A 26,342-nucleotide genomic window follows, 5' to 3' on the forward strand; every position below is an offset into this window, starting at 1 on the left:
TAAGCTGAGCTGAGTGGTAAAGAGCTGTCTCTCCTGAAGTGGACAATAAAGTTGGAAAGAGGAGACCACTCATTCCATACAGTGTAGGTATCAAGGCAAGGACTAAAGAATATCAACAACCCGGTAAACATGACACCACAAAGGAAACTGATAAAGTTCTAATAACTGACCCTGAAGAAATGAGATCTTTGAACTCTCTGAAAAGAATTAAGAATGATCCTCTTAAATGCATTTAGTGAACTACAAGAACACACAGACAACTAAACAAAATTAGGAAAACAATGCATGAACAAAACAAAATTAACAAAGAAATAAAAACTACTAAAAAAACAAACAAAGAGAAATCCCAGAGCTGAAAAATATAATGCAATGAAGAATTCTAGGGAGCTTCAAAAACAGACTCTACAAAGGAAAAGAACAAACCAGTGAACTAAAATATAGTTAATTTAAAATTACCTAGTCATAGGAGCAATAAGAAAATGAATGAAAAAGGGTAAAGAAAGCATGTGGAACCTATAGGATAACACCAAGAAAAATCATAAACATACTATGGGAATCATAGAAGCAGAGAAAGGCATAAAAAGTATATTTAAAGGAATAATTAATCAAGAATTACCAAACATTAGAAGAGAAAAATGACCATTAGGGTTTATGAGGCCCAAATGACCCCAAGTAAGATGAACCCAAAAAACGCTACAATGAAAGACATCAAAATTAACCTGTCAAAATCAAACACACAGAATTTTGAAAGCAGTGAAGGGAAGAAAGATAGGTCACATAAAAGGAAACCCCTAAAAGAATACAGGCAGACTTTTCAACCATACTTTGCAGGCCAAGAGAAAGTAGAAAAATATATTAAAATATTGGGGAAAAATAACTGTCAATCAACAATACTACACTTGGCAAAGCAGTATTTCAGAAATGACAGAAGGATAAAGACTTCCTGAACAAACAAAATCTGAGCAAGTTCATCTTCACTAGACCTTCCCTACTAAAAAAAAAAAAAAAAAAAAAAAAAGGCTAAAGGATGTTCTTCAAGCAGAAATAAAGGGTACTAACAAACATTAAGAACATAAATGTATGTGTAAAACTCACTGATAATGGTAAATATAGTCTAAATCACATTCTCTAATATTGACTATGGTGCTAATTCATTTACAACTTCAGTTTAAGAGTAAAAAATGTACTAAAATACCTAAAATAAAAACAAACTGCTACTGACTATACAACATAAAATATATGTAAAATTTGACATCATTAAAATGTGGAAAGGAAAATAAAAGTATAAAGTTTATGTATGCTATCAAAGTTAAGCTGTCATATTAAAATAAAATGTTAAAAAATGTGGTTTTTATGTTAGCCTCATGGCAACCACAAAAAGAAAACCTGTAGTAGTTACACAAAAAAATCATAATTAAGAAGTCAAACCATACTACCACAAAGGGTCATCAAATCAGAGAAGAAGGCAGTGAGGTAAATAGAGTAGGAAGGAACAAAGAATTTACAAAGAGGAAAAAATTAACAAAATGACAACAGTTAAATCCTTTATCAGTCACTACTTGAAACAAAAATGGGTAAGAGATTCCTGGAAGTCTAGAAAAGACTGCTTATGTCATATGGGGTCAAAGGCTGACATCATCAGAGGCAGCCCAGGAAAAAAAAACAGCGGTCTCCAACCACAGAGGTCCACATTACAAGTCAGGAAGTCAAAACAGATCAATTTAAGAAGCAGAAGCAAAAAAGAAGGGTCTCACAAATAACAGGAAGACAAAGAAACTCTCCTCAGTTGAAGGGAAAGGAGGAATCCCCAGGAAGAGAACTAAATGAAACAGAGGCAAGTAAACTCAGATATTGAGTTCAAAAGAACAGTTCTCAGGGAGCTCAGAGAGAATTACCAAAAACTGCAGGGAAACTACGAGGAACTTACTGCAAACTATATCAGCATGAAAAAGGACACAGGAAATATCAATAAGAGGCAAGAGGAAATGAAGAATAAAATTTCTGAATTGAAGAACACAGAAGGAATCAAAAGCAGGCTAGATGAAGCTGAGGATCCAAACAGCAAGCTGGATGACAAGGTAGAAAAAGGCTCCCAGAAAGAGCAAGAAAAGGGAAAAAGACTCAAAATGAATGAAGACGTGTTTAGGGAAATGCAGGACAACCTGAACCAATAATATCCGTATAATAGGGTTACCAGAAGGAGAAGAAGAGGAGGAAGGGATAGAGAACCTATTTGAAAAAGTAACGATGGAACACTTCTCTAAATGGAGGAGAGAAAAAGTCACACAAGTCCAGGAAGCACAGAGGGTCCCATTCAAGAGGAACACAAAGAGGCTCACTCCAAGACACATCATAATTAAAATGGCAAATTTCAAAGACAAAGAGACATTCCTAAAGGCAGCAAGGGAGAAAAAACAGCTGGTAACATACAAGGGAGCCCTGACACTGCTAGCAGCTAACTTCTCAACAGAAACACTACAGGCCAGAAGGGAATGGCAACAAATATTCCAAGTCATGAATAGCAAAGGCCTGCAACCAAGGCTGCTCTACTCATCAAGGCTCTCAATTAAAATGGAAGGTGAAATAAGGAGTTTCCCAGACAAAAGGCTAAAAGAATACACCTCCATCAAACTGGCATTGCAAGAAATGCTAAAGGGACTGCTTTAAAAAGATGAAGAAAAAGAGTGAGAAACAGAGGAACACAGGTACAAAGGGAAAAAATAAGTACCTATTAATAGTAACTTTAAATGTAAATGGGTTAAATACTCGAATCAAAAGATATAGGGTAGCTGAATGGACAAGAAAGCATGACCTACATATATGCTGCCTACAAGAGACCCACCTCAGAACAAAGGACCCACACAGACCGAAAGTAAGGGGATGGAAAAAAATATTCCAAGAAAATGGACAGGGAATAAAACCCAGGATTGCAATATTACAGCAGACAAAACAGATTTCAAAACAAAGGCCATAAAAAGAAACAGAGGACAATTCATAATGCTCAAAGGAAGAATCCATCAAGAAGACATAAGCATTGTAAACTTATATGCAGCCAACGAAGGAGCACCGAAATATATAAGGAAAATCTTGGAGGACTTCAAGAAAGATATAGACAGTAACACACTGATTGTAGGGGATTTTAACACACCATTGTCAATAATAAATAGATCTTCCAAAAAAAAAAAAAAAAACAAAGATATCGTGGAACTGAACGACGCATTAGCTCAAATGTACTTAACAGAGATATATAGAACCTTTCATCCCAAAGAAGGAAAATACATTCTTTTCAAATGCACATGGAACATTTTCAAAGATAGATCACATGAGAGGACACAAAACAAGCCTCAACAAATTCAAGAAAACTGAAATCATAACAAGCAAATTTTCTCAGATCACAAGGGCTTGAAATTGGAAACCAAGCTTAAGGAAAAAACTCAAAAACATTCAAATTCATGGAGGCTGAATAGCACGCTATTATACAATGAATAGGTCATAATGAGATCAAAGAAGAAATCAAGAATTTTCTGGCTAAAAATGAAAATGAACACACAACAGTCCAAAACCTATGGGACACAGTGAATGAATGCAGTGGTGAGAGGGAACTTCATAGCAACACAGCCCTACCTAAAAAAGATAGAAACATTTCAAATAAACAAAGTAATCCTCCAGGTTCAAGAATGAGTGAAACAACAACAAACAAAGCCCAGAATGAATAGAAGGAAGGAAATAATCAAGATCAGAGCAGAACTGAATGACATAGAGACTTAAAAGGACAATTCAAAGGATCAACAAATCCAGGAGCTGGTTCTTTGAAAAGATAAAACGAAACTGACAAGCCTTTAAGCAGACTCATCAAGGAAAAAAGGGACAGGACCCAAATAAATATCAGAAATGGAAGAAGAGGAATAACAACTGATACCACAGAAATAGATAAGGGTTGTAAGAAATAACTATGAATAATTATATGCCAAGAAATTTGAAAACCTTCATGAAATGGACACATTTCTGAAAAATATAACCTTCCAACACCGAATGAAGAAGAAGCAGAAAGCCTGAACAGACCATTAACAGCTGGGGAAACTGAAGCAGTAATCAAAACACTCCCGGCACACAAAACACTTGACTGAACACAGGAGAATTTTACAAAACATCTCAGGAAGAGATAACCCCTGTCCTTCTCAGCCTATTCCAACATATCCAAGAAGAGGGAAGACTCCCAAACTCTTTTTATGAGGCCAGCATCATCCTAATCCCAAAATCAAATAAAGACACAACCAAGAAAGAAAACTACTGGCCAATATCTCTGATGAACATAGATGCTAAAATCCTCAACAAAATATTGGCAAACCGCATCCAGCAATACATTAAAAAGATCATCTACCATGATCAAGTGGGATTCATCCCACGGATTCAAGGATGGTGCAAAATTTGCAAATCAATAAACATAATGCATCACATAAACAGAAGGAAAGACAAAAACCACATGATCGTATCCATAGATGCAGAAAAAGCATTTGATAAGGTACAGCATCCATTTATGATAAATATCCTCAGCAAAGTGGGAATAAAGGGATCATACCTCAACATAATAAAGGCCATATATGAAAACCTACAGCCAACATCATACTCAATGGGCAAAAACCAAAAGCTTTCCCACTAAATCGGGAACAAGACAAGGTTGTCCACTTTCACCACTTCTATTCAACATAGTTTTGGAAGTCCTAGCCACTGTGATCAGACAAAAAAAAGAAATAAAAGGCATCCAAATTGGGAAGGAGGAAGTAAAAGGAAAAAAAACAAAAATGGATTAAATTCAAAAGACTTGGAATGGCTGAACGAATCAAAAAGGAAAAAACAAGATCGAAAGATGTGTTGCCTGTAGGAGACTAACTTTCGCTTTAAAGACACACATACATTGAGAGTGTCAGAATAAAAAAAGTATTTTCAACCAAATTATAACTAAAAGAAAGCAGGGATAGCTATATTATATCAAACAAAATAAACTTTAAGCTAAATCTGGTCAAAAGAGGCAACAAAGGTCATTACGTAATGATAAAGAGGTCAATCTTTCAAGAAGGCATAAATGTTATAAATACTTATATACCCCAACATCAGAGCACCTACATATTTAAAACAAATATCAACATAACTAATAAGAGAAACTAGAATAAAATAGTAGCTGGAGACTTTAATACCCCACTTTCCACAATGGATAGATCATCCTGACAGAATCAACAAGGAAGCAGTGGAATTGAACAATGCTACAGACCCAATAGAGTTAAGAGAGGTATACAGAACATTTCATCCAACAACAGCAGACTACATACGAGGCAGGCAGGGACCCACAAAATCCTGGAACTTATTTATAAAAAATTGAGTATTTATTCTTACATTTCTAAATTGCACTTTCAAAGTACTGTCGATTTGATGCAATACACCTATCAAGATGTTTTTTCCATTGCTCAAAACAGTTTTGAACTCATTGGTTGTGATGTCTTTTAGTGCTTCTGCCATTTTTTGTTTTGCCTCTTCCACATTGGCAAAACATTTCCATTTGAGGACTTTTTCTTCTGAAACAAAAAATGCTGCTTGGCACCAGATAGGGTGACTAGGGAGGGTGGAACACAGGGGCTATGCCTTTTTGGTTAAAAACTGCTGAACACTCAGCACAGTGTGGAAAGGTGTGCTTGTAAATCACCTATCATTAAATGGGCAAATGTGTTGAAAGGGTCTTCAAAAAACATTCACTGACGCTGCACGCAGCTTCTCACAACAATGCCAGCTAGTACACTGATCCAGATGGGTTCCCAGAACACTCACCTAGTGGGGCCAGCCTATACTATAAGGGGCCTGCTCTCCAGGAGACAATTACAGTTTTTTGGGGTCCCTCTTATATTCTTCTCAAGTTTACATGCAGCATTTCAGGACAGATCGTATGTTACATTACAAAACAAATTTTAGCTAATTAAAGATGACTGAAATTATACCAAGTATCTTTTCTGACCATAATGGTATAAAACTAGACTTAGTAACCGGAGGAAAACCGGAAAACTCACAAGCACATAGAAATTAAACAACATACTCCTGAACAACTAATGGATCAAAGATATAAAAAGGGAAATGAGACAGCATCTTGAGACAAATTAAAATGGAAGCACAACACACCAAAACTTATATGATGAAAAAGAAAGAAGTTTTAAGAGGAAAATTTAGAGCAATAAAGGCATACATCAAGAAAAAAAGAAAGATCACAAGTAAACAAACTAACTTTCTATTGCAAGGAACTAGGAAAAGAACAAACTAAGAATAAAGTTAGCAGAACAAAGAAATAGAGCAGAAATAAATGAAATAGAGAACAGGAAAACAATGAAACAACGATTAATAAAACTGTTGGTTCTTTGACAGGATAAACAAAATTGACATTTCTTAAGCCAGACTCACCAAGGAAAAAAGAGGACCTCAAAATAAAAATTATACACGTATGAAGAAACATTACAACTCATACCACAGAAATACAAAGGATCATAAGACACTACTGTGAACAAGTATATGACAACAAACTGGAACACACAGAAGAAATGGATAAATTCCTAGAAGTATATAACTTACCAAAACTGAATCAAAGAAATAGAAAATCTGGCTTCTGGCCAAGATGAAGGTATAGGTAGACACAATTCACCGCCTTGTATAACAATAAGGATAACAACCAATCTAAGAACAAAAACTAGAACTGCCAGAAAATTGAACTGTATGGAAGTCCAACAACCAAGGAGTTAAAGAACATCCAGACAAGTAGGAAGGGTGAAGACAGGCAGCCAGGGCAAAAGGACATGAGGCAAGGCAGCAGGTAGCCAGCAGAATAGGTGGTCCCACATTCACATGAGGCAGGTAAAAACTGGGGACAACTGGGGAACGAGCAATCCCAGCCCCAGGCCAGACCACACAGCCCACGGTTCCACCGCCAGAGAATTAAAGCATCAAAACCTCTGGCTGCAAAAACCAGTGGGAGTTGTGGCAGTGGGAGACACCACTGGTCTCTAAGGAGAATACATTTAAAGGGCCCACATTGTCATAGAAATTACACAAACCCACCCACTCAGGGAATCAGCACCAAGGCAGCAGACACAAGAGCGCCAGTCACTCCCAGGAAGTGGGGGAAGTGACTGAAAATGAGGAGAGCACCAAGAAAGCAACATTGTTCCCTCTCTAACCCGTCCCCCACATACAGTGCCACAAAGCTGTGAAACAGTTTGCCCTGCCCAAGAGAATACCTAAAGCTCCACCCATTATAACATAACATACACACCAACACAGAGAGTCAAAGCAGCTCTACCTAAATACACAGAAACACAGGGAGGCTGCCAAGTAGAGGAGAGAAAGAAATATAGTCCAAATGACAGAAGAGATCAAAACTGGATACTCAAAGAAATAACTGGGTATGGCCGTAAAATAAAGGAAGAAGTGAAGGCTATACAAAGTGAAATAAAGAAAAATATACAGGGAACCGACAGTGAAGGGAAGGAAGCCAGGATTCAAATCAACGATTTGGAACAAAAGGAAGAAATAAACATTTGACCAAAACAGAAAGAAGAAACAAGAATCCAAAAAAAGGAGGAGAGGCTTAGGGACAATTTTAAAAATACCAATATCTGAATCATAGGGGTGCCAGAAGAAGAGAGAGCAAGAAATCAAAAACTTATTTGAAAAAATAATGAAAGAAAACTTCCCCAAGTTGGTGAAGGAAATAGATATACTAGTCCAGGAGGCTCAGAGAGTCCCAAAAAAGTAGGACCCAAAGAGGACCACATCAAGACACATCATAATTAAAATGCCAAAGGTTAAGGATAAGGAGAGATTCTTAAAAGCAGCAAGAGAAAAGAAGAGAGTTGCCTACAAAGGCGTTCCCATAAGACTCTGAGCTGATTTTTCAAAAGAAACTTTGCAGGAAGAAGGGACTGGCAAGAAATATTCAGTCATGAAAAGCAAGGACCCACATCCAAGATTACTCTATCCAGCAAAGCTATCAATTAGAATGGGAGGGCAGATAAAGTCCTTCCCAGACAGGTAAAGCTGAAGTTGTTCATCATACCAAGCCCTCATTATATGAAATGTTAAAGGGACTTACCTAAGAAAAAGAAGATCAAAAGTATGAACAGTAAAATCACAACAAACTCACAACTATCAAGAACTGAACCTAAAAAAAACCTCAAAACAACAAAAAACAAAAACAAACTAAGCAGACAACTAGAACAGGAACAGAATCTTAGAAATGGAGGTCACGTGGAGGGTTATCAACAGGGAGGGCAAAATGGGAGAATAGGAGAAAAGGTACAGTGAATAAGAAACATAACTGCTAAGTACAAAAAGACACGGGGAAGTTAAGAATAGTACAGGAAGTGGGAGAGGTTAAAAATAGTATAAAAAATGAAGAAGCCTAAGAACTTATATGTATGACCCATGGACATGACCTATAGGGACGAGGGTTGCTGGAAGGTATGGGGGTACCAGGCAGAGAGGGGAAGGGGAAAAATGGGACAACTGTAATAACATAAGCAATAATATATACTTAATTTTTAAAAATTTAAAAAAATAAATAGAAAATATGAACAAATGAATAACATTAAGGAGACAAAAACCTCCCAACAAAGAAAAGTTGGGACCAGATGGTTTCACTAGTGAATTTTATCAAACATTTAAAGAAAAATTAACACCAATCCTTCTCAAACACTTCCAAACTAATTATAACAATTCAGCATTACTCTGATACCAAAGCCAGATAAGGACACTATAAGAAAGGACAACTACAAGCCAGTATTTTGGATGGATATAGGTACAAAAAAACAAATTCAACAGCACATTAAAAAAGATCATACACCATGATCAAGTGCAATTTATCACACCATGATCGAGTGCAATTTATCCCTAGGATGCAAAAATGGTTCAACATTTGCAAATCAATAAATGTGATACATCAAATTAATAGGATAAAAGACTCATATGGCTCATCTTACTATATCTAGAAAACCAATCTGACAAAATTCAACATCCATTCATGATAAACACTCACAAAAAATTGGGTATAGAAAAAATGTACCTCAACATAATAAAGGACACATATAACAAGCCCACAGCTAACATCATACTCAAAGATGAAAGGCTAAGAAATTTTCCTCTAAGATGGGAATAAGACAAGGGGGCCCACTCTCACCATTCCTACTCAACATAATACTGGAAAGTCCTAACCAGAGGAAACAAGGTGATTAAAATTACAAACTTCCTTCTATAAGATAAATAATTTCTGGAGTTACAATATGTAGCATGGTAAGTATAATTAAAAATAGTGTATTGTATATTTCAAAGTGTTAAGAGAGATTTTAAACACTTCTCATCACATGAAAAAACTAACTGTGAGGTGATGTTAACTAAATTTATTGTGGTAATCATTTTGCATATATATAAATAGAATCATTATGCTGTATATTTTGAACTTACACAATCAATTATATCTTAATAAAACTAGGGGGTAATGGTGCCTTTTGAAGAGCAGAAGTTTTTAATATCGATAAAATCCAACTTCTCATTTTTTCTTGTATGTTATGTGTTTTTGGTATCCTAATAAAAGTTTGCCCAGGTAGCATACATTTCTACTAAATGTTTTAGCTTTTACACATAGGTCTACTATCTTTTTTAAGTTAATTATGGTTTATGTTGTGAGGTAAAGTTCTTTTTCTTCCATATAGATATGACACAAAATGTCACAAGGCTTTTAAACAGCTATTTTAAGTCATATGTGTATTAGGTAACTTGATCCCCTATAACTAAAATCTGAGGCTTTCATGATCTGATTCTAATGCCTCTCCAAGTGTGCCGCAAGATAGACTGCATTCTGTCACTTCTTCAACACATATGCTTTATGACCTTATCAGAAGTGGTGTCTCCATGATCCTTCGCAACCCCTGAAGCCAGGTAGTATATTCAGAGCCCCAGCAGACAGGAGATACTTTAAGAAACTGAAAGCAGGTTGTCTCTCACCTCTATTCAACACTCTCCCCCCTCATGTCCTCTTAGTCATGACAACTACCCTCCCGCATGTCTCTACTGGCATCCCGACTCCTCTTTCATCACCTTTCCCTCTCTAATTCCTACTAATTTTCTATATTCTTATTCTAGGAATAGTGGCTAAAAGAGAAAATACAGGGAATATTGAAGGAGTCCATATTTGATATGAGAAAAGTCAAAGAGAATGCTACACTGGGCTGGCAATCAGAAGATAAAATCAATTTAAACTGAAACTGCTCCTCTATCCTTGGGCATAACCTTTGGTTCTTCTATAAGTCTCAGCTTCCTCAAGTGTCCAAGGGGCTCAACAAGATAACCTCTTAGAGTTTCTTATCCAGAATCATCTCTAGTTATTTGATAACTTCCATCTTAGTGAAATTTTTGAACCCAAACCCAAATCCTGACACTTTTATAGAACAATTTGTACTTGAACTGAAAAAAAAAAATTACAATTTCTCTTCTGACACAACTACACATTTACAATTCTGTTGTTACACAACTGCACATTTTATTTTATTTTCATTTTACATTTTATTTTACATATACACTTTCAATAAAGTTATTCATGTTTAAATTAGAGCTCAGGTATTGTTTAATTTGACTGTGCAGCACTAAGCTATACATAAAAACGACTAAATTCTTCAAGTGTAGAAGTTATGTTGTGATCATCACTGCTAGGTAAATACAGACTATAATTGTCCCATATTTAAAATAAATGATTTATTAACATAATTCATAAATACAGCTCTTTAGTTTTTAGTTCACTGGTATGAGGCTGAAATCTGAATTTAGACTTGTATGTTGTTATGGACTGAATTGTATCCTCCCAAAATTCTTATTTTGAAGCCCTAACCAGATCGCATTTGGAGATGGGGTTTTTGGGAGGTAATCAGGTTTAAATGAGAACATGAGGGTAAGGCCCTTAAAAGAAGAGACACCAGAAAGCTTGCTACCTCTCTTTCTTTTTGCCATGTGAGGACAAAATGGAGAAAGCAGGTCTCTGCAAGCCAAAGAGAGAGCCCCACAGGGTAACCCAATCTGCTGGCACCTGATCTTAAACTCCCAACCTCCAGAACTGTAAGAAATAAATATCTATTGCTTCGCTGCCCAGTCTATGTGGTGTTTTGTTACAGCAGCCTGTTCTGACTAAACATGTTTACTGCCTAATCCAGTCCATACTTATATGGTATTGCAAACCAGTTTGAACCTAATGTTTATCCAATTCATGGTCTTGGTGAGAAAAAAAAAAGTGTGACTGTTTTAAAACATATCTGCACATTCTCCAATATTCCTGCTATCAATAGGTGAAAGCCTCTGCTTCCACCCCACCAATGCCTTAAGTCCATGCCAACCTAAGTGACCAAGAGTGTATAACAGAAGTAACACTATGTAAGGACAGGTCATTATAGGTGATCCAGCTTCCACTGGTTCTCTTTGGGATGTTCACTCTTGGAATCCAGCCATCTTGCTGGAAGAAAGCCCTAACAAGCCTCAGTGAAAAGACCACACAGAGAGGCCCACATGTAGGTGTTCTAGGTGACAGTTCAGCTGAGGTGCCAGGTAACGAGCTAGCATCAACATGAGAGCGATCATACTTTTAGCTCCCCACCACTGAGTCATTCCTAGCTCTGGAGTCTCCCCAGTTGAGGACCCTATCACCATAGAGCAGAGGCAAGTTGCCTTCACTGTGCCTGGCCTAAATCCCTGACCTATAGAATCTGAGAGCATAGTAAAACCATTTTTTTATGCCAGGAAGTTTTGGGGTAGTTCATTAGACAGATGTAGACAACAGATAAGTGGAATGTGAGAGCAGAATATCATTATCTATTTCTTGTAAATTCTTCATTATACTAAGAAAATAACTTGATAAGATCACTTTCATAAATGTAGTATAATGTCATAGCTAACCTCTTAACTGCTGGAATAAAGGATTGAGGAAGAAGCACAAGGTATCAGATGTGCTTTTCTCAACTAATTTTGCTCCAGATGGGTGAGAGAGCTCTAGGTTTCTTAGATGGTCCAGCCAAGGTGGCATCAGTTAGATTTCCAGTGGTCTGAAAACAATCCATCCCAGAGTCAAAAATATTTGGGGGATGGGGGTGGGCGGGGTAAAGGATGGAAGGTGGCATTATGACTTATAATCATAGTTGGAGAGAGGTCTACACCTTACTGTTGGCAGTGGGCATTCCTTTGGCCAGGGTTCATGAGCAGACCAGGTCCAAAGAGGCATATCTAACATTAAGGAGAAGGACAGAGCAACAAGGGAGTCAGGGCATTTAACTGCAGATAAGAAAGAGCAAAAACAGTGATTACTAAAGGAGTTTCATTATTATACATATTTATGAAGTAGCTGTCCTCATAATCTGAATATTTGCTACTTCTTTCTCAAAATAAACTTTTCTGTTAATGTCATCTGAATTTCACTAGTGTGCGGATAATCTTGGATGTATTTTAGCATCAAGAAAGCTCTCCCCTCCAGAAACCAGCTGCAGGCCCTCACTGGATATTAAAGTGAATCATGCAGTAGCATTCTTTATACTGTTTCCATAATAGACGTGAGAAGCTCCAGAAGACCAAAGAATTTGTGGGTGTGAAAGTCATCTTCAAATTCACATGCAGGTATATAATCTCATAATACCTGAGAATAAAACAACTCCCCTATAATCACAGAGAATGTGTTTAAAAGGCATCTTTTAGACATGGGACTGGGTTTCACACTCCCTGCTCCCTTTCCCAGGGGCCTGCAGGCAGACTGACTTCTGGTGATACTGAGGGCAGCAATGGGCAGTCTGTAAAAGACAGGGAGGACCATATGAGAAGTCACTAGGGAGTTAAAAAGTTGATCCTTGCACAAAGCCATAAAGTTTCAGCTTTGAGTAAAAGCCCTTCATATATGATGGGGGAGGACTGTTATGCAGTGCATCACATACAAATTCAGATTTAAACCTGGCTTTCCATACACAATACTTGAAATACATGATATAATGTCATTTATAATAAGCTTCAACAAAAAAGTATGCGGAAAGAGATGGGGAACATTGTAGGTATCCCCCAGAAGGAACTGAAAGTATGTTAGTATCTTACTAAATCTACAGAATTTTATATACCATAAAAAAATATATATGTATTCCTTCTTTACCTTTTTTGTTGATATGAACTGAGTCCAAGTGTTGCCTCAGTCTGTGAAAGGAAGAAAACAATGGTAAAAATACTAAAACAAAATCTTTATACTACAGACATATGAAACATCCAAAATATTTTATTGTAATTTCAACTTTGATCTTATGCTCATTTGAATTTACAGCTTAAATGTGACCCCCAAATCATATGAAATGATCTGTCACACTATATACAGGTACTCTCTGCTTTTTATAAGTTCACATTATACCACTTCACTTCAGAAAAGACCTACATTAGTACCTGTTTTCATTAACTGAATAGCCCGAAGAGGATTTTTGCTCTTACCAAAAAAAAAAAAAAAAAAAAAAAAAAAAAAAGAGGTAAAAAGCTAAAAGATAGCTCAGAGTTTGTTCTGCAGCAGCCAATAGAGGCAGTGGCCTCCCAGCAGTAAGAGTGGCCCCACCGAGCTCCTTCCCCAGAACCACACTCAGCACCTCAGCCTCCGGCCCCAGAGCCCTGAGCTGTGCGTGGGAGCATCTGGGCCTTATCTCCAGTGATTTTGTGTGTCCACTAGCAAGCTGTGTCCTAGGGTATCAGAAAGGCATAACAGAGCTCTTAACGGTGTTATGCTTTAGTGTAAAACTGGACATAATTAAGCATTTTGATCATGATGAACAAAATAACGACATTGTCCTTGCACTGAATTTTGGATCTGGGAATGCTTAAAATTTTTTCCATAGGTTGTGAAAAGTTTCATAGAAACCTCTGTTTTCAGGTAGCGAGGAAACATATAACTCAAGTGCAAGAGGAATCTGGATTACATTTTAACACGCATGGAAATATCATCACGTAATGTGATTGATTTTTAAAAGTTTGCCAGACCAATACCTCTGATGAGAGGAGTCCTCTTCACATTCACTTTGTGAGGCTACATGAGCCTCTCTCTGTTCACTGCCTACCACTGCGTGCCGGGTGCCGGTGTGTATCAGTTTCAGCCACTATGAAGCTGAATGTGAGGTATTCGAGGAGGGCAATCATTTTAAAACTAAATAAATATGTGTTTATCCACCGAATAAAGAATATGAAAATCGTGGAAAGGCTCTGCATCAGAGAATAAATAGGTGACATGCTAGAACGTGTGATAAAGAAAGTCCTGTCTGCAAAGATAACATTTACACTAAAGCCTAAAGGATAAAAAGAGCTATGTGTGTAATCAAGACTGGGTGGTGGTGGAGAAAACAGCATGTGCAGAGGTCCTCATACAGGGAAGAGCCTAGACGTTCGCAAAACAGAGAGCAGCAGATCTATATGGCTGGAGCTTAGAGACAGGAGAGAGAGAAGAGGAAAATGAGGCTGGAGGGGTAAACGGGAAAGATTATGTTGTGCTCTGGTAAGAAGTTCAAACTGTGTATATTTAAATGCAATACAAGGGTTCTGGAGTAATAAGAGACAGAGGCAGACAAAGTTTTAAAGATACTATCTGTCTTTAGTGTAGAGGACAGATTAGAAGAGATAAGAGAGAAAGCAAGAAGTTGAGAGGCAACTAATGAAGGAAATGAAGTGCTTAATAATGGTGTGTGAGCAAACACCCAAACTTTAAGGAATACCATCAGTGAACTTATCCCAAAAGGTTAGCTTCTACATTATAATTAGAAAAAGCAGTAGAGTTGTGGCCTTTTTTCCCATTAATATATATTATTTTGAAACAGTATTTTGGAGAATACATATGAAGGATATATGGCAGATGTGGGAACTGTCCTTATTTTTCAAAGTGAATGCTTGTGTGAATGTCTGATGTCTGTAATTTTCTTTAAAATTCTTCAGTAATATAATTTGTCCATGAAAGTATGTGTGTATAGAACACAAATATGGCAAAATGTTAACTGTCAGGTCTATCTCAATGGTAAGTGAATGGATATTAATTCTCTCAACTCTTCCATTTTCTGTACTTAAAGAAAAATTTCTTTAACTTTTTATTATGGGAAAAATATTTGCAAATCATATATCTGATGAAGTATATAGCATATAATGAAGAACCTCCACAACTCAACAGCAAACAACAAAAACAACCTGATTGAAAAATGGAGAGAACTTGAATAGGTAGTTCTCTAAAGAAGACATACAAATGGATAGCAGGCACATGAAAAGATACTCATCATCACTGATCATTAAGGAAATGCCTATCAAAACCACAAATGTGATACCATCTCACTCCCATCTGAGATACTACCTCATTCCCATTAGGATGGTTACTATTTAAAAAACAAACAAACAAAATAACATTTTGGTAAGTGGAGCAAGTGAAGTTGGTGACATGGAGAAACTGGAACCCTTGTGCATTGCTAGTAGGAGTAAAATGTGCAGCTACTGTGGAGACTAGTAAGGCAGTTCCTCAAAAATGTAAACAATTACCATATGACTCTGTAAATCCAGTTCTGGGTATAGACCCAAAAGAACTGAAAGCAGAAATCAGGGACTCATATTTGGATATCCACGTTCATAGTAGCATCATAATAGCTAAAAGAGTGGAAGCAACCCAAGTGCCTATAACCGATGAGTGAACAAAATGTAATTTATACAACAGAATGTTATTCAATCTTAAAAAGAAAGAAAATCCTGATATATGTTACAATACGGATAAACCCTGAAGACTAAGTCTACACTTATGCTAAGTGATATAAGCAGTCACAAAAGGAGAAATACGGTAAGATTCCACTTATATGAGGTACCTAAAGTAGTGAAATTCATAGGGACAGAAACTAGAAAGGAGGAGTAGAATGGCCAGGGTTTGGGGGAGGAGGAATTGGGTGTTTCAGTTTGGGATAATGAAAAAGTTCTGGAGTTGGATGGTGCTGATGTGAAAACAAATGTAAACGTACCTAATACCACAAGACCGTACACTTACAAATGGTTAAAAATGTAACTTTTATGTTACTTGTATCTTACCACACTCAAAAAAAGTTATAGCAATCAAGATTAATGGAACAGAGGAAAGTCCAGGAATAAACTCACATTCACAGTTATTTGATTTTCAATAAATGCATCAATGCAATTCAATAGAGAAACATACACCTTTTCAACATATGGAGCTGGAACAACTGGACAACCTACTGGGGGAAAAAGTAAACCTCTATCCTATGTCACATGAGGTACTCAAACTAACTTTAGATGAATCATAGTTCTAAGCATAAAAACAAATTATAAAGCTTCAACAAGAAATCACAGATTATCTTTGTAACCTTGAAATAGACAAAGATTTCATAAACAAGGCAAAAAAAAAAAAATCCCACTAGGTATAAAAGAAAATAATTGACAGATAGAGTCACCAAAAAGACAGTGTTATGAAAGTGAAAAGGCAAACTACACATTGAGAGAAAATGTTTGCAAATCACGTATTTAAGAACATATCCTGAATGTATAAAAAAATCTGAATAATAAACCACCCAATTTTAAAAAATTGGCAATTATACAAATGTCAGCTAAACACATGAAAAGATACCCTGTATCGGCAATTAAGGAAAAGCTAGCAAAAATTCTAATAAACTACACATTATAATGTCCAAAATGGAAAAAGACTGATCATACAAAAGGTGGGCGAGGGGGGGCATAATGGGGACTTTTTTTCATACATAGCTGGTGGGAAAACAAAATAACATTACCTCTTCAGAAGAAGCTCAGCAATTTCTTACAAAGTTATACACCTACCACCATATGACCTAGCCACTGCACTCCTAGATATTTGCCCAAGAGAAATGAAAACACATGTCTATCCAAAGACTTGCAGATGAATGTTTGTAGTAGTTTTAGTTGTAATTAGTCAGTACTTAGAACAACCCAAATTTCCATCAACAGGTGAATGAATACATGAAATGTGTACTATCTACACAATGGAATACTTCTCGAAAATAAAAAAATAATACACTCAAGACTGGGAACCTTTCTTTCTTTCCCATTAAATATTTCTTTATTGTTTTATAATAAATGTTTAAAAATAATTTTTAAAGAACATTTGAGTGACAAGAGAATAAACTATTGATACACACAGCAACATGGATGAATCTCAAAATAATTATGCTGAGTCAGACCCCCCTAAAAGTATATTCTGTGTGATTCAATTTATATAAAGTGTTTTAAAATATAAACTGTCAGTGACAAAAAGCAGATTGGTGGTTGTCTAGAGATGGGAAAGTGAGGGTTGGAACAATCACCAAAGGTCACAAGTAAACTTTCATAGTGATGGCTATGTTCATTATCTTGATTGTAGTGATGGTTTCACAGGTGTATAAATGTCAAACTTTTCAAATTATACACTAAGTTTACATTTATACTAAGTGACAGTTCACTGTATGTCACTTCAAAAAAGGCATAGCCTAAAAATTCTACAAGAGCAAAACTGGTTCCCATTTGAGACTGACAGGAAGGAGACTCACCCATGTATACTTTCTGGAGGGTGAAAAAAACCTTCAGAAAAACAATCTGGCCAAAAAGATTATTCATGAAGAATTGCATATGCAGAAGCTGTCTTGTGAAAGATATAGATATTCAAGGTAAAGAAACGGTGGAAATAAGGTTAGAAAAATAGAAAGTAAATGTTGTTTTTGAAGTATAAGCAACAAAAATAGAAAAATATTTAACAATAATAAAGAGTAAAAAATCTCAGGACATGCCAATACACCCTGAGTACTGACAGAAAGGGAGCAATCACAGCAGACACTATTTTATTTCTAATGTAATTTGAGAAATAAAGGTTTAAACATTTTAAATGTTTATCTGAAAATTAAGCCTCAAATCAAGAGCGAAAAAAACAAAAAAAAAAAGCATGAAATTTAGATGAGCTGGATTAAATACAAAATACAATATGATTAAATGAGATCAACTTGTCTATTTAAAAAGGACAAACGGATTGTGTCAAAAGAGGAGAAAAGGCAAGCAAGGAAGAGTTACACTGTAATAACCTTATATCTTAAGTAAAAATTTGTATAAATTAACAGCAAAAAGAAAAAAAATAAAAGAAAATGAGGGAAAGAATATTGTGATTGAAATGCAGTAATGGGCAAACAGGCAATTCACTAAAGAAAAATAAATGGCCAATAATTATACGAAAAGATGACCAGCCTCACTAAATAACGAAGCAGTCCCTAGAAGACACTGAGATTTCATTATTTTACCATCTGAATGGCAGGCACTCATGAAATTTATGAATTCATGTCCAGAGGTTAAGTATCTATCAGGAGTACTCAGAGCCCTAAAATGTGCCTGTGCCATGGCTTTTTGGGGGTGGGGTGGGGGGAGTTTCTATCAAATATAAGACATACTTAAAATATTTCAAAGTAAATTTCACTGAATCACAGATATTTAAATTTGCTAATTCTTGGCTTATTGCAAATGATCTTTTCACTGTGCCTATCTCAAAAGACAAGCACAGACTCCTTCCTACCCACAATTCAGAATCTATGCTGTTATTGCATGTAAGGGCTCCAGCCTCTGCCTAGCTCACTGTTAGGTTCCAGATGTCAGACCAATCTGAGCACAGTCTCTCAGAGACTGTGCCCAACAAAAACAGGGACATATGGAGGAAAATGGACTATTCTTACAAATGAATGGACCAGCCTCTGCAAAAACGTGTGTGTGAGGTATGTTCTCAACTATTAAATTCTCTTATCACAAAAATAACACATGATAGTTTTATCCTTATAACCTAGTAGTTCTATGTTGGAGGTGATTTTGTCCTACAGGGGCATGTGACAATGTCTTGATACTTTTGATGGTCACAACTGAGAGGGCTATGCTACTTGCATTTAGAGGGCAAAAGCCAGGATGCTGGTAAATACAATGCACAGGTCAGTCTTCTTCCCTCCCAGGACCTATCTGGTCCAAAATGTTTATACACTGCCAAGACTGAAAACCCTACTGTAACCTGAATTTTACAAAGAAATAGTAGCAATTTAGATTTTCATTTGTAATGACATCAGCCTGCATTATAAGTCAAAGTACATAGTTTTCACAACTTTATGGAGACATTTGAATACAGAATTGTATTTTACAGATAAGGAAACTAAGCCTCTGAATGATTCAAATTATGGTCCAGGAGCAAATGGTTAGGAGTGAGAACTCAGAATCTGTAATCTCGTCTATTATTACATACTTATTATGATACATACCCTTGATAAGACTGTATGTGCCTAATATTAACATCTTTTAGATAAGATGAACTGAAGTTGGCCATATTATTGCTAACATTTTTTAACGTCATATTTTATGCTGTATAAATATTGAACAGCATGTTTAGTTTCCTTAGAAAAATTCAACTAAATGAAATTTACTACAAAATTAGGCAAACAAGGCTAGTTGTGTACAAGGCACTAAGTGCTGTGTGCCAGCCTAGACTCAAGATTCTTGACGTTACAGGTGGGGCACATACATAGGTCAGTGGTACCAGGGTCCACAATGGGCAGTATATCAGTGTCACATACTGTGCAGCTTTCCCCAGGGCTATGCTTGAAAAAGGAACCCAGTCTCCTTGAAGATGATTAGATCTATCACTTTCAGATATAAAATTACATACGTCTTCAAGGACTGGGGTAGGGGTAGACGATAAGGTCTGCTTTTGATTAAGAAAAATAAGCAGGTGGTCTTGCCTCTCATCAGCTACCCACCCTCATCCCCCAAAAGGTCCTCTGCAGATAATTCTCATCATTGAGAATAAACAAAGTAATTGTGAGGCATTTTTAGAAATTTTTAACTCACAAAATGGGTCTTCCTTAACTTTTTTAAAAAATTGTTTTGCTTATGTGTTTGCCTATGTGTATTTTTAATGTAAATTTTTACTGAGATAATTGTAGATTCATACACAACTGTAAGAACTAAAATAAGAGAGAGGTACATTTTACCCAGTTTCCTCCAATGAACTGTACTGCAAAAGCTATGGTATAAGATCACAACCAGGATATTGATATTGACATAATCACACATCCTGTTCAAATTTCCTGTTTCACTTGTACTCATTTATGTGTTTGTGTGTCTATTAACCTCTACACAATATTCTCACTTGTGTAGGTTCATGAATCCACCACCACAGTCATGATTCATAATATTCCTTCACCACAAGATCACGGGTGCTGCCCTTTGCACCTTCTGCATCCCCTCCCCCAAGCTCCAGCAATCAGTGAGCTGCTATTCATGTCTAAACTGTTGTCACCTCAAAACTGTCACGTAAATGGAATCATACAAATACCACCTTGGGATTGGCTGGTTACTCAGCATAACTCTCTGGTGATTCACTCAGGTCACTGCATGTAGCAAGAACTGTTTCCCTTCTACTGCTGAGCGGTGTTCCATGCATGGATATTCCACAGCTTATTTAACTAATCACCCACTGAAGGACACCTTGGTTGGTTCCAGCTTTTGACTGTTTATTACAAATACAGCTCCTATGAACAAGTCTTAGTGTGAATATAAACTTCCGTTTTTCTAGGAGAATTCACAAGACTGCAATGCAAGACACAGGGTAACTCGTTTAGTTTTATAAGTAACTACCAAATTGTTTCCCAGAGTGGAGTACCACTTACCCACTAGCAATGTATGAGTGACCCAGTTTCTACCCATCCTTGCTAGCACTTGGTGTTATTATTTTTTGTGTGTGGTTTTAATTTGCATTTTCCTGATGGATAATGATGTTAAACAGCTTTCCATGTTCTTTTTGTCATTTGTATATACTTTTCAGTAAAATGTCTGCTCATGTCTCTGTTGCCAATTCCTAGTTGCATTTTTTATTGCTATGGAGTTCTGAGAGTTCTTTATATATTCTAAAAACTAGGTTCTTTGTCTCTTAGTCTATAGTCTGACTTTTTATCTAGTTTGCAAGTTCTTCAGCAGAGCAAGTTTTTAACTCGTCAATTTTTCCTTTCTGGAGATTGTACTTCTGTGTCAAGTCTTTGGTGTCAAGAACCCTGCGAACTTCTATATCCTAAAGCTTTTCTCTATTTTTGTTTCCTAATAGTTGTACAGATTTATGTTTATATTTAAGTCCAAATCCATTTTGAGTTGTACAAGGTGTAAGTTTATCTGTATATTTAAATATGTTTTGGTGTTCTTTGTTCCCAGTTTTTAAAGCTATTTTTTTTAAGAGATTTTATTTATTTATTTTTAGAGAGAGGGTAAGAGAGAGAGAAAGGGAGACAAACATCAATGTATGGCTGCATCTCACATGCTCCCTACTGGGGACCTGGCCCACAATCCAGGCATGTGCCTTGACTGGGAATTGAACCGGGAATCAGACTAGCCACCCTTTGTTTGCAGACCAGTACTCAATCCACTGAACCACACCAGCCAGAGCATAAAGCTATTTTTGAGTAAGCTATTTAATCTTTTTTGTTATGACTTTTTAAAAACAGAAAACTGGAAATGTGGTGTCAAGACGACAGAGCATCAAAATGAGCTGAGATAAAGAGCAGATAGTTCTGAGAAGACCTAGGATCTGAAATAAAAAACAAATAAAAATGAAGAAGCCATGTTCAAATAATAGCCCTGCCCTCACTAGCCCAGTAACCTTGGAAAATATAGGAAGAGGTATTCTTTCAACTGCAAAGAGGTGCACAGAGGTTAGCTTCTGATTAGGGCCTTCTAGTATCCCATTTCTCCAACTCCAGCCATAAGTAATCAACTTGAGATCATGGGAAATGGCTGTTTTGAGTAGAAAATCTGTTGTTAAATTTGAAAACTGACTACTTAAAATAAGAAAACAAAGCTATGCTTGCAGAAAAAAACCACTAAAAGGAAATAAATTGATTATGCTTTAACATGCTCCCCTGTAATATCATCATAAAATCAATGACCTATTTCATGTATTTTGACTTTGGGTAGTGATGATATATTATAGAATTGTACACCTGAAACCTATATAATTTTATTAACCATGACACTTCAAAAAATTCAATAAAATTTTTTAAAAAAGAACTTAGAAGAGTAACTGGCACAGTGTAAGATGATACCTCATTGTACTTTTGATTTGCATTCCCTAATGATCACTGTTGAGTATCTCTTCATGTGCTTATTAGCCATTTGCACCTCTTCTCTGAAGACATGCCTACTCACATCCTTTGTTTTTATTTTTTTAATTGGGTTTTTTTGGTCTTTTGTTGTTAGTATTATAAATTCTCTCTAAATTCTGCATATCAATCCCTTATCAGATATTTGCAATATTTTCTCCCAGTCTGTAGGTTGCCTTTTTTCTTTGTTACTGTTTCTTTGAAGCACAAAATGTAAAAATTTTCATGAAGTCCAATTTGTCTAATTTTTCTTTTGTTGACTGTGCCTTTGATGTCACAGTTTAGAAATAACTGCCAAATCCAGTATCATAAAGCTTTTGTCCTACATTTTCATCTAAGAGTTTTATGGCTTCAAGTCTTACGTTTGTGTCTTTGATTCACCTGAGTTATATTTGTATATAGTGTTAGGTAAGGGTCCAACTTCATTCTTTTTTGTGAATATCTAGTTTGCTCAGCACCATTTATAAAATGACTACACTTGCCCATTAAATAATCTTAGCACCATTATCAAAAATCATCTGCATTTATGCAAAGGTTCATTTCTGAGCTCTCTATTCTAGTCCATTGGTCTATCTAGGTCTACGTTCATGCCAGTAGCACCTTGTTTTGATTACTGTAGCTCTGTAGTAAGTTTTGAAATCAGAAAGTGTGAATCCTTCAGCTTTGATCTTCTTTTGCAAGGATATTTAGGCTATTTAAGGTATCTTGAGTTACTACATGAATTTCGGGATGGGTTTTTCTATGTCTGCAAAAAAATACTGAATATCAATGGAATTTCAATAGGGATTGTACTGAATTTATTGACCGTTTTTAGTAGTACTGACATCTTGATAGTATTATTCTTCAAATCCATGAACACGGGCTGTTTCCACTTATTTATGTTTTCTTTAATTTCTTTCAGCAGTGTTTGTAGATTTCATTGTACAAGTCTTTCACCTCCTTGGTTAATTCCTCAGTATTTCATTCTTTACAGTGGTACTATAAATGGACTTATTTTTCTGATTCCTTTTTAGGTTGTTCATTGAGTATACAGGCATATCTCATTTTATTGTGCTTTACTGCATGTTGCAGATATTACATTTTTCATCAACACTGAGGCAAGATGCTCCACCAGCAAAAAGATTACAATTCACTAAAGGCTTAAATAAATGTTAGCATTTTTTAGCAATAAAGTTTTTTTTTTAAATTAAGGTATATACACTACTTTTTCTAGACATAGGCGATTGCACACTTAGTAGAATGCAGTATAGTATACACGTAATTTTTATGTGCACTGGGAAACCAAAGAATGTCATGTGACTCACTTTATTGCAATATTGATATTTGCTTTATTGCATCTGTACATGGAAGGCTAAATATACCTCAACTAATTCAATGTTTGTCAGTGAGAAGTCACACCTGCTGCAGTGTTCTCAAGTCACATGTATGCTTGAACACTTTCAGTAATGGAAATTCACTTGTCTCAGGGAACCTTACTTGGTTCTGAAATTATCAGCCTTGATTTTAATACTTTCGCTTAAAATAAGTTGACAACTTTAGAGCAACATTCTTTAAGAAGGTGTGTAATCTCTCCCTGGCTGGTGTGGCTCGGTGGCATTAGTGCCAGCCCGCAAACCAAACGGTCACTGGTTCAATTCCCAGTCAGGGCACATGCCTGAGTTGTTGGCCACATCCCAGTAGTAGGTGCATGAGAGGCAACCACACACTGATGTTTCTCTCCTTCTTTCTCCCTCCTTTCCCCTCTCTAAAAATATATAAATAAAATCTTAAAAAAAAAGGTACGTTATCTTCAATGACCATTTTAATAAAAATTTTAAGACACTAAATCTCTGTAGTTTCTTCCTCTTACTGGAGTTTGTTTTTTACACTTTGAACTGTTTGCATGCATGTGTAAGAGAGAAAATATTCTTTTGAATCATCTCCCCTGCCTAAAATATGTTTCTTCAGCACTTAGTTTATCTTAGTTACAAAGTACACACTGATGATTTTTGTGTATTGATTTTGTATCCTGTTAACTTTGCTGAGTTCATTTATTAGTTCTAACAGTTTTTTATAGAAATTTTAGGGTTTTCTATTGGGTTGGCCAACAAGTACATTTGTTTTTTTTTCTGTAAGATGGCTCTAGTAGCACTTAGTTGTCTTTAACTTCATTCAAAACAATTTTGTTACATTGTATTGTGAGAGCTGTCATATCAGTGTGCATTAAAAAAAAAAACCTATCAAAACTGATGAATTTTTGTGTAGACATTTTAATATTAAAATGGAAGAAAATAAGCAACATTTTCAGCATATTATACTTTATTATTTCAAAAAAAGTAAAAATGCAAATGAAATGCAGAAAAGACTTGTGCAGTGTGTGGAGAAAGTGCTATGACTGATCGAATGTGTCAAAAGTGGTTTGTGAAGTTTCGTGCTGGAGATTTATCACTGGATTATGCTCCATGGTTGAGTAGATCAGTTGAAGCTGACAGCGATCAAATCAAGACATTCATTGAGTATAATCAATGTTATACCACGTGGGAGGTAGCCGACACACTCAAAATATCCAAATCCATAAAGTTATTAGTCAAAGTGAAAACTGTGTCTTTACAGAAATCACCTAAACATACTTTTTGGGCAGCCCAATATGTATAAGGTCTCAATTATCTGCCAACAGACAATTTTATTTTTTCCTTTCCAATTTGTAGGTCTTTTAATTTCTGTTTTTTGGTCTATCTAGTCTGGCTAAAACTTCCAGTACTATGTTGAATAATAGTATTAAAAGTAGATATCCCGGGGAAAAAATACAATAAAAAATAAATTTAAATAAATTCAATCATATAATAAAAAAAATTGCAGGCATCCTAGTCTTATTCCTGATCTTAAAGGAAAAACTTCTGTTTTTTTCACCACAGAATATGTTAGCTGTGGGTTTTTCATATATGGTTTTTATTATCTTGAGGTAGTTTCCTTCTGTTCCCAGTTTGTTGAGTTTTGTCAAATAGTTCTATTGCAACAATTGTGATGAGTATGTAGTTTCTGTCTTTCAGTCTATTAATTCGATATATTACATTGACAGATTTTCCTATGATAAAAATTCTTACATTTTAGGAATAAATCCCATTTTTTAATGTATTAGTCTCTTAAACATATAGAAAACAAAGAGTGGAGTTTCAAACCACTGTTACAATAACACTGGCTTATATAATTGCCCATGTATTCACTTTCACAAAATCCTCACCTGAGGATATGTTTATTGATTTTAGAGAGAAAGAGAGGGAGTGAGGGAGGGAACAAGGGAGGGGGAGGGGAGGAGAGAGAGAAAAACATCAACGTGAGAAATATCCATCAGTTGCCTCCTGTACATGTCACTACTGGAGAACAAACTCACAACCCAGGTAGATGCCCTGACCCAGAATTGAATCAGCAATCTTTTGGAGTACAGAACGACGCTCCAACCAACTCAGATACCCAGCCAAGGGTACTGAGATCTTTGTTTCTTCATATGGCTTCAAGTTGTTATCTAGTGCAGTTTCATTTTAACCTGCAGGACCCCCTTTAGAATTTTCGCAGGGCAGGTCTAATGGTAGTAAATTTCCTCACAGCTTTTGTTTATCTGGGAATGGCTACTTCATTTTTGAAGTATATTTGTGCCAGACACAGAATACTCGGTTGACAGTCCCCCCCTACCCCACCCCTTTTACAACTTTTACTATACTGGCCCACTGACTTCTGGCCTCCAGCATTTATAATGAGAAATCTGTTGACAATATTATTGAGGACTCCTTGGGTACGCTAAGATGCTTCTCTCTTGCTGCTTTCAAGGTTCTCTTTGTCTTTCAAAAGTCTGGTATTTATGCTGTGTATAAAAAGACCTCTTAGACCAGCCTATCTTCTAAGCACATCATTTAGGAATTTATCTCTTTTCTCTAAGGCAACCCTCTTAATTCTCAGGCAGCAGAGCAACAGAAAGTGTAAAAGATTTGGAATCAAACTTGCTTAATGAACTAACTAGCTGAGACTCCAACAAGTGCTCACAAAAATGGTAGTTCTGGCCATTATTGCCTTCTAGTCATGGCTTCCTATCAATGAATGCTCAGAAAAGAATATATATGACCACTGTTTCTTCACTAAAAT

The 26,342-nt window shown here is 36.1% G+C and overlaps 1 protein-coding gene across 1 annotated transcript in view; it reads right to left on the minus strand.

Moving 5' to 3' along the window:
* TMEM131 (transmembrane protein 131) overlaps positions 1-26,342 on the minus strand; it is a 243,461-nt gene that overhangs the window by 153,265 nt on the left and 63,854 nt on the right. Inside the window, exon 3 of the mRNA XM_054586120.1 lies at positions 13,199-13,239. Coding sequence (XP_054442095.1) covers positions 13,199-13,239 — 41 coding nt within the window. The remainder of the gene's footprint in view (positions 1-13,198; positions 13,240-26,342) is intronic.

The sequence above is a fragment of the Pteronotus mesoamericanus genome, unplaced genomic scaffold, assembly GCF_021234165.1.
Source record: "Pteronotus mesoamericanus isolate MK-2021 breed Mesoamerican mustached bat unplaced genomic scaffold, CSHL_Meso_final contig_121, whole genome shotgun sequence".
In the NCBI taxonomy this organism is placed as follows: domain Eukaryota; kingdom Metazoa; phylum Chordata; class Mammalia; order Chiroptera; family Mormoopidae; genus Pteronotus; species Pteronotus mesoamericanus.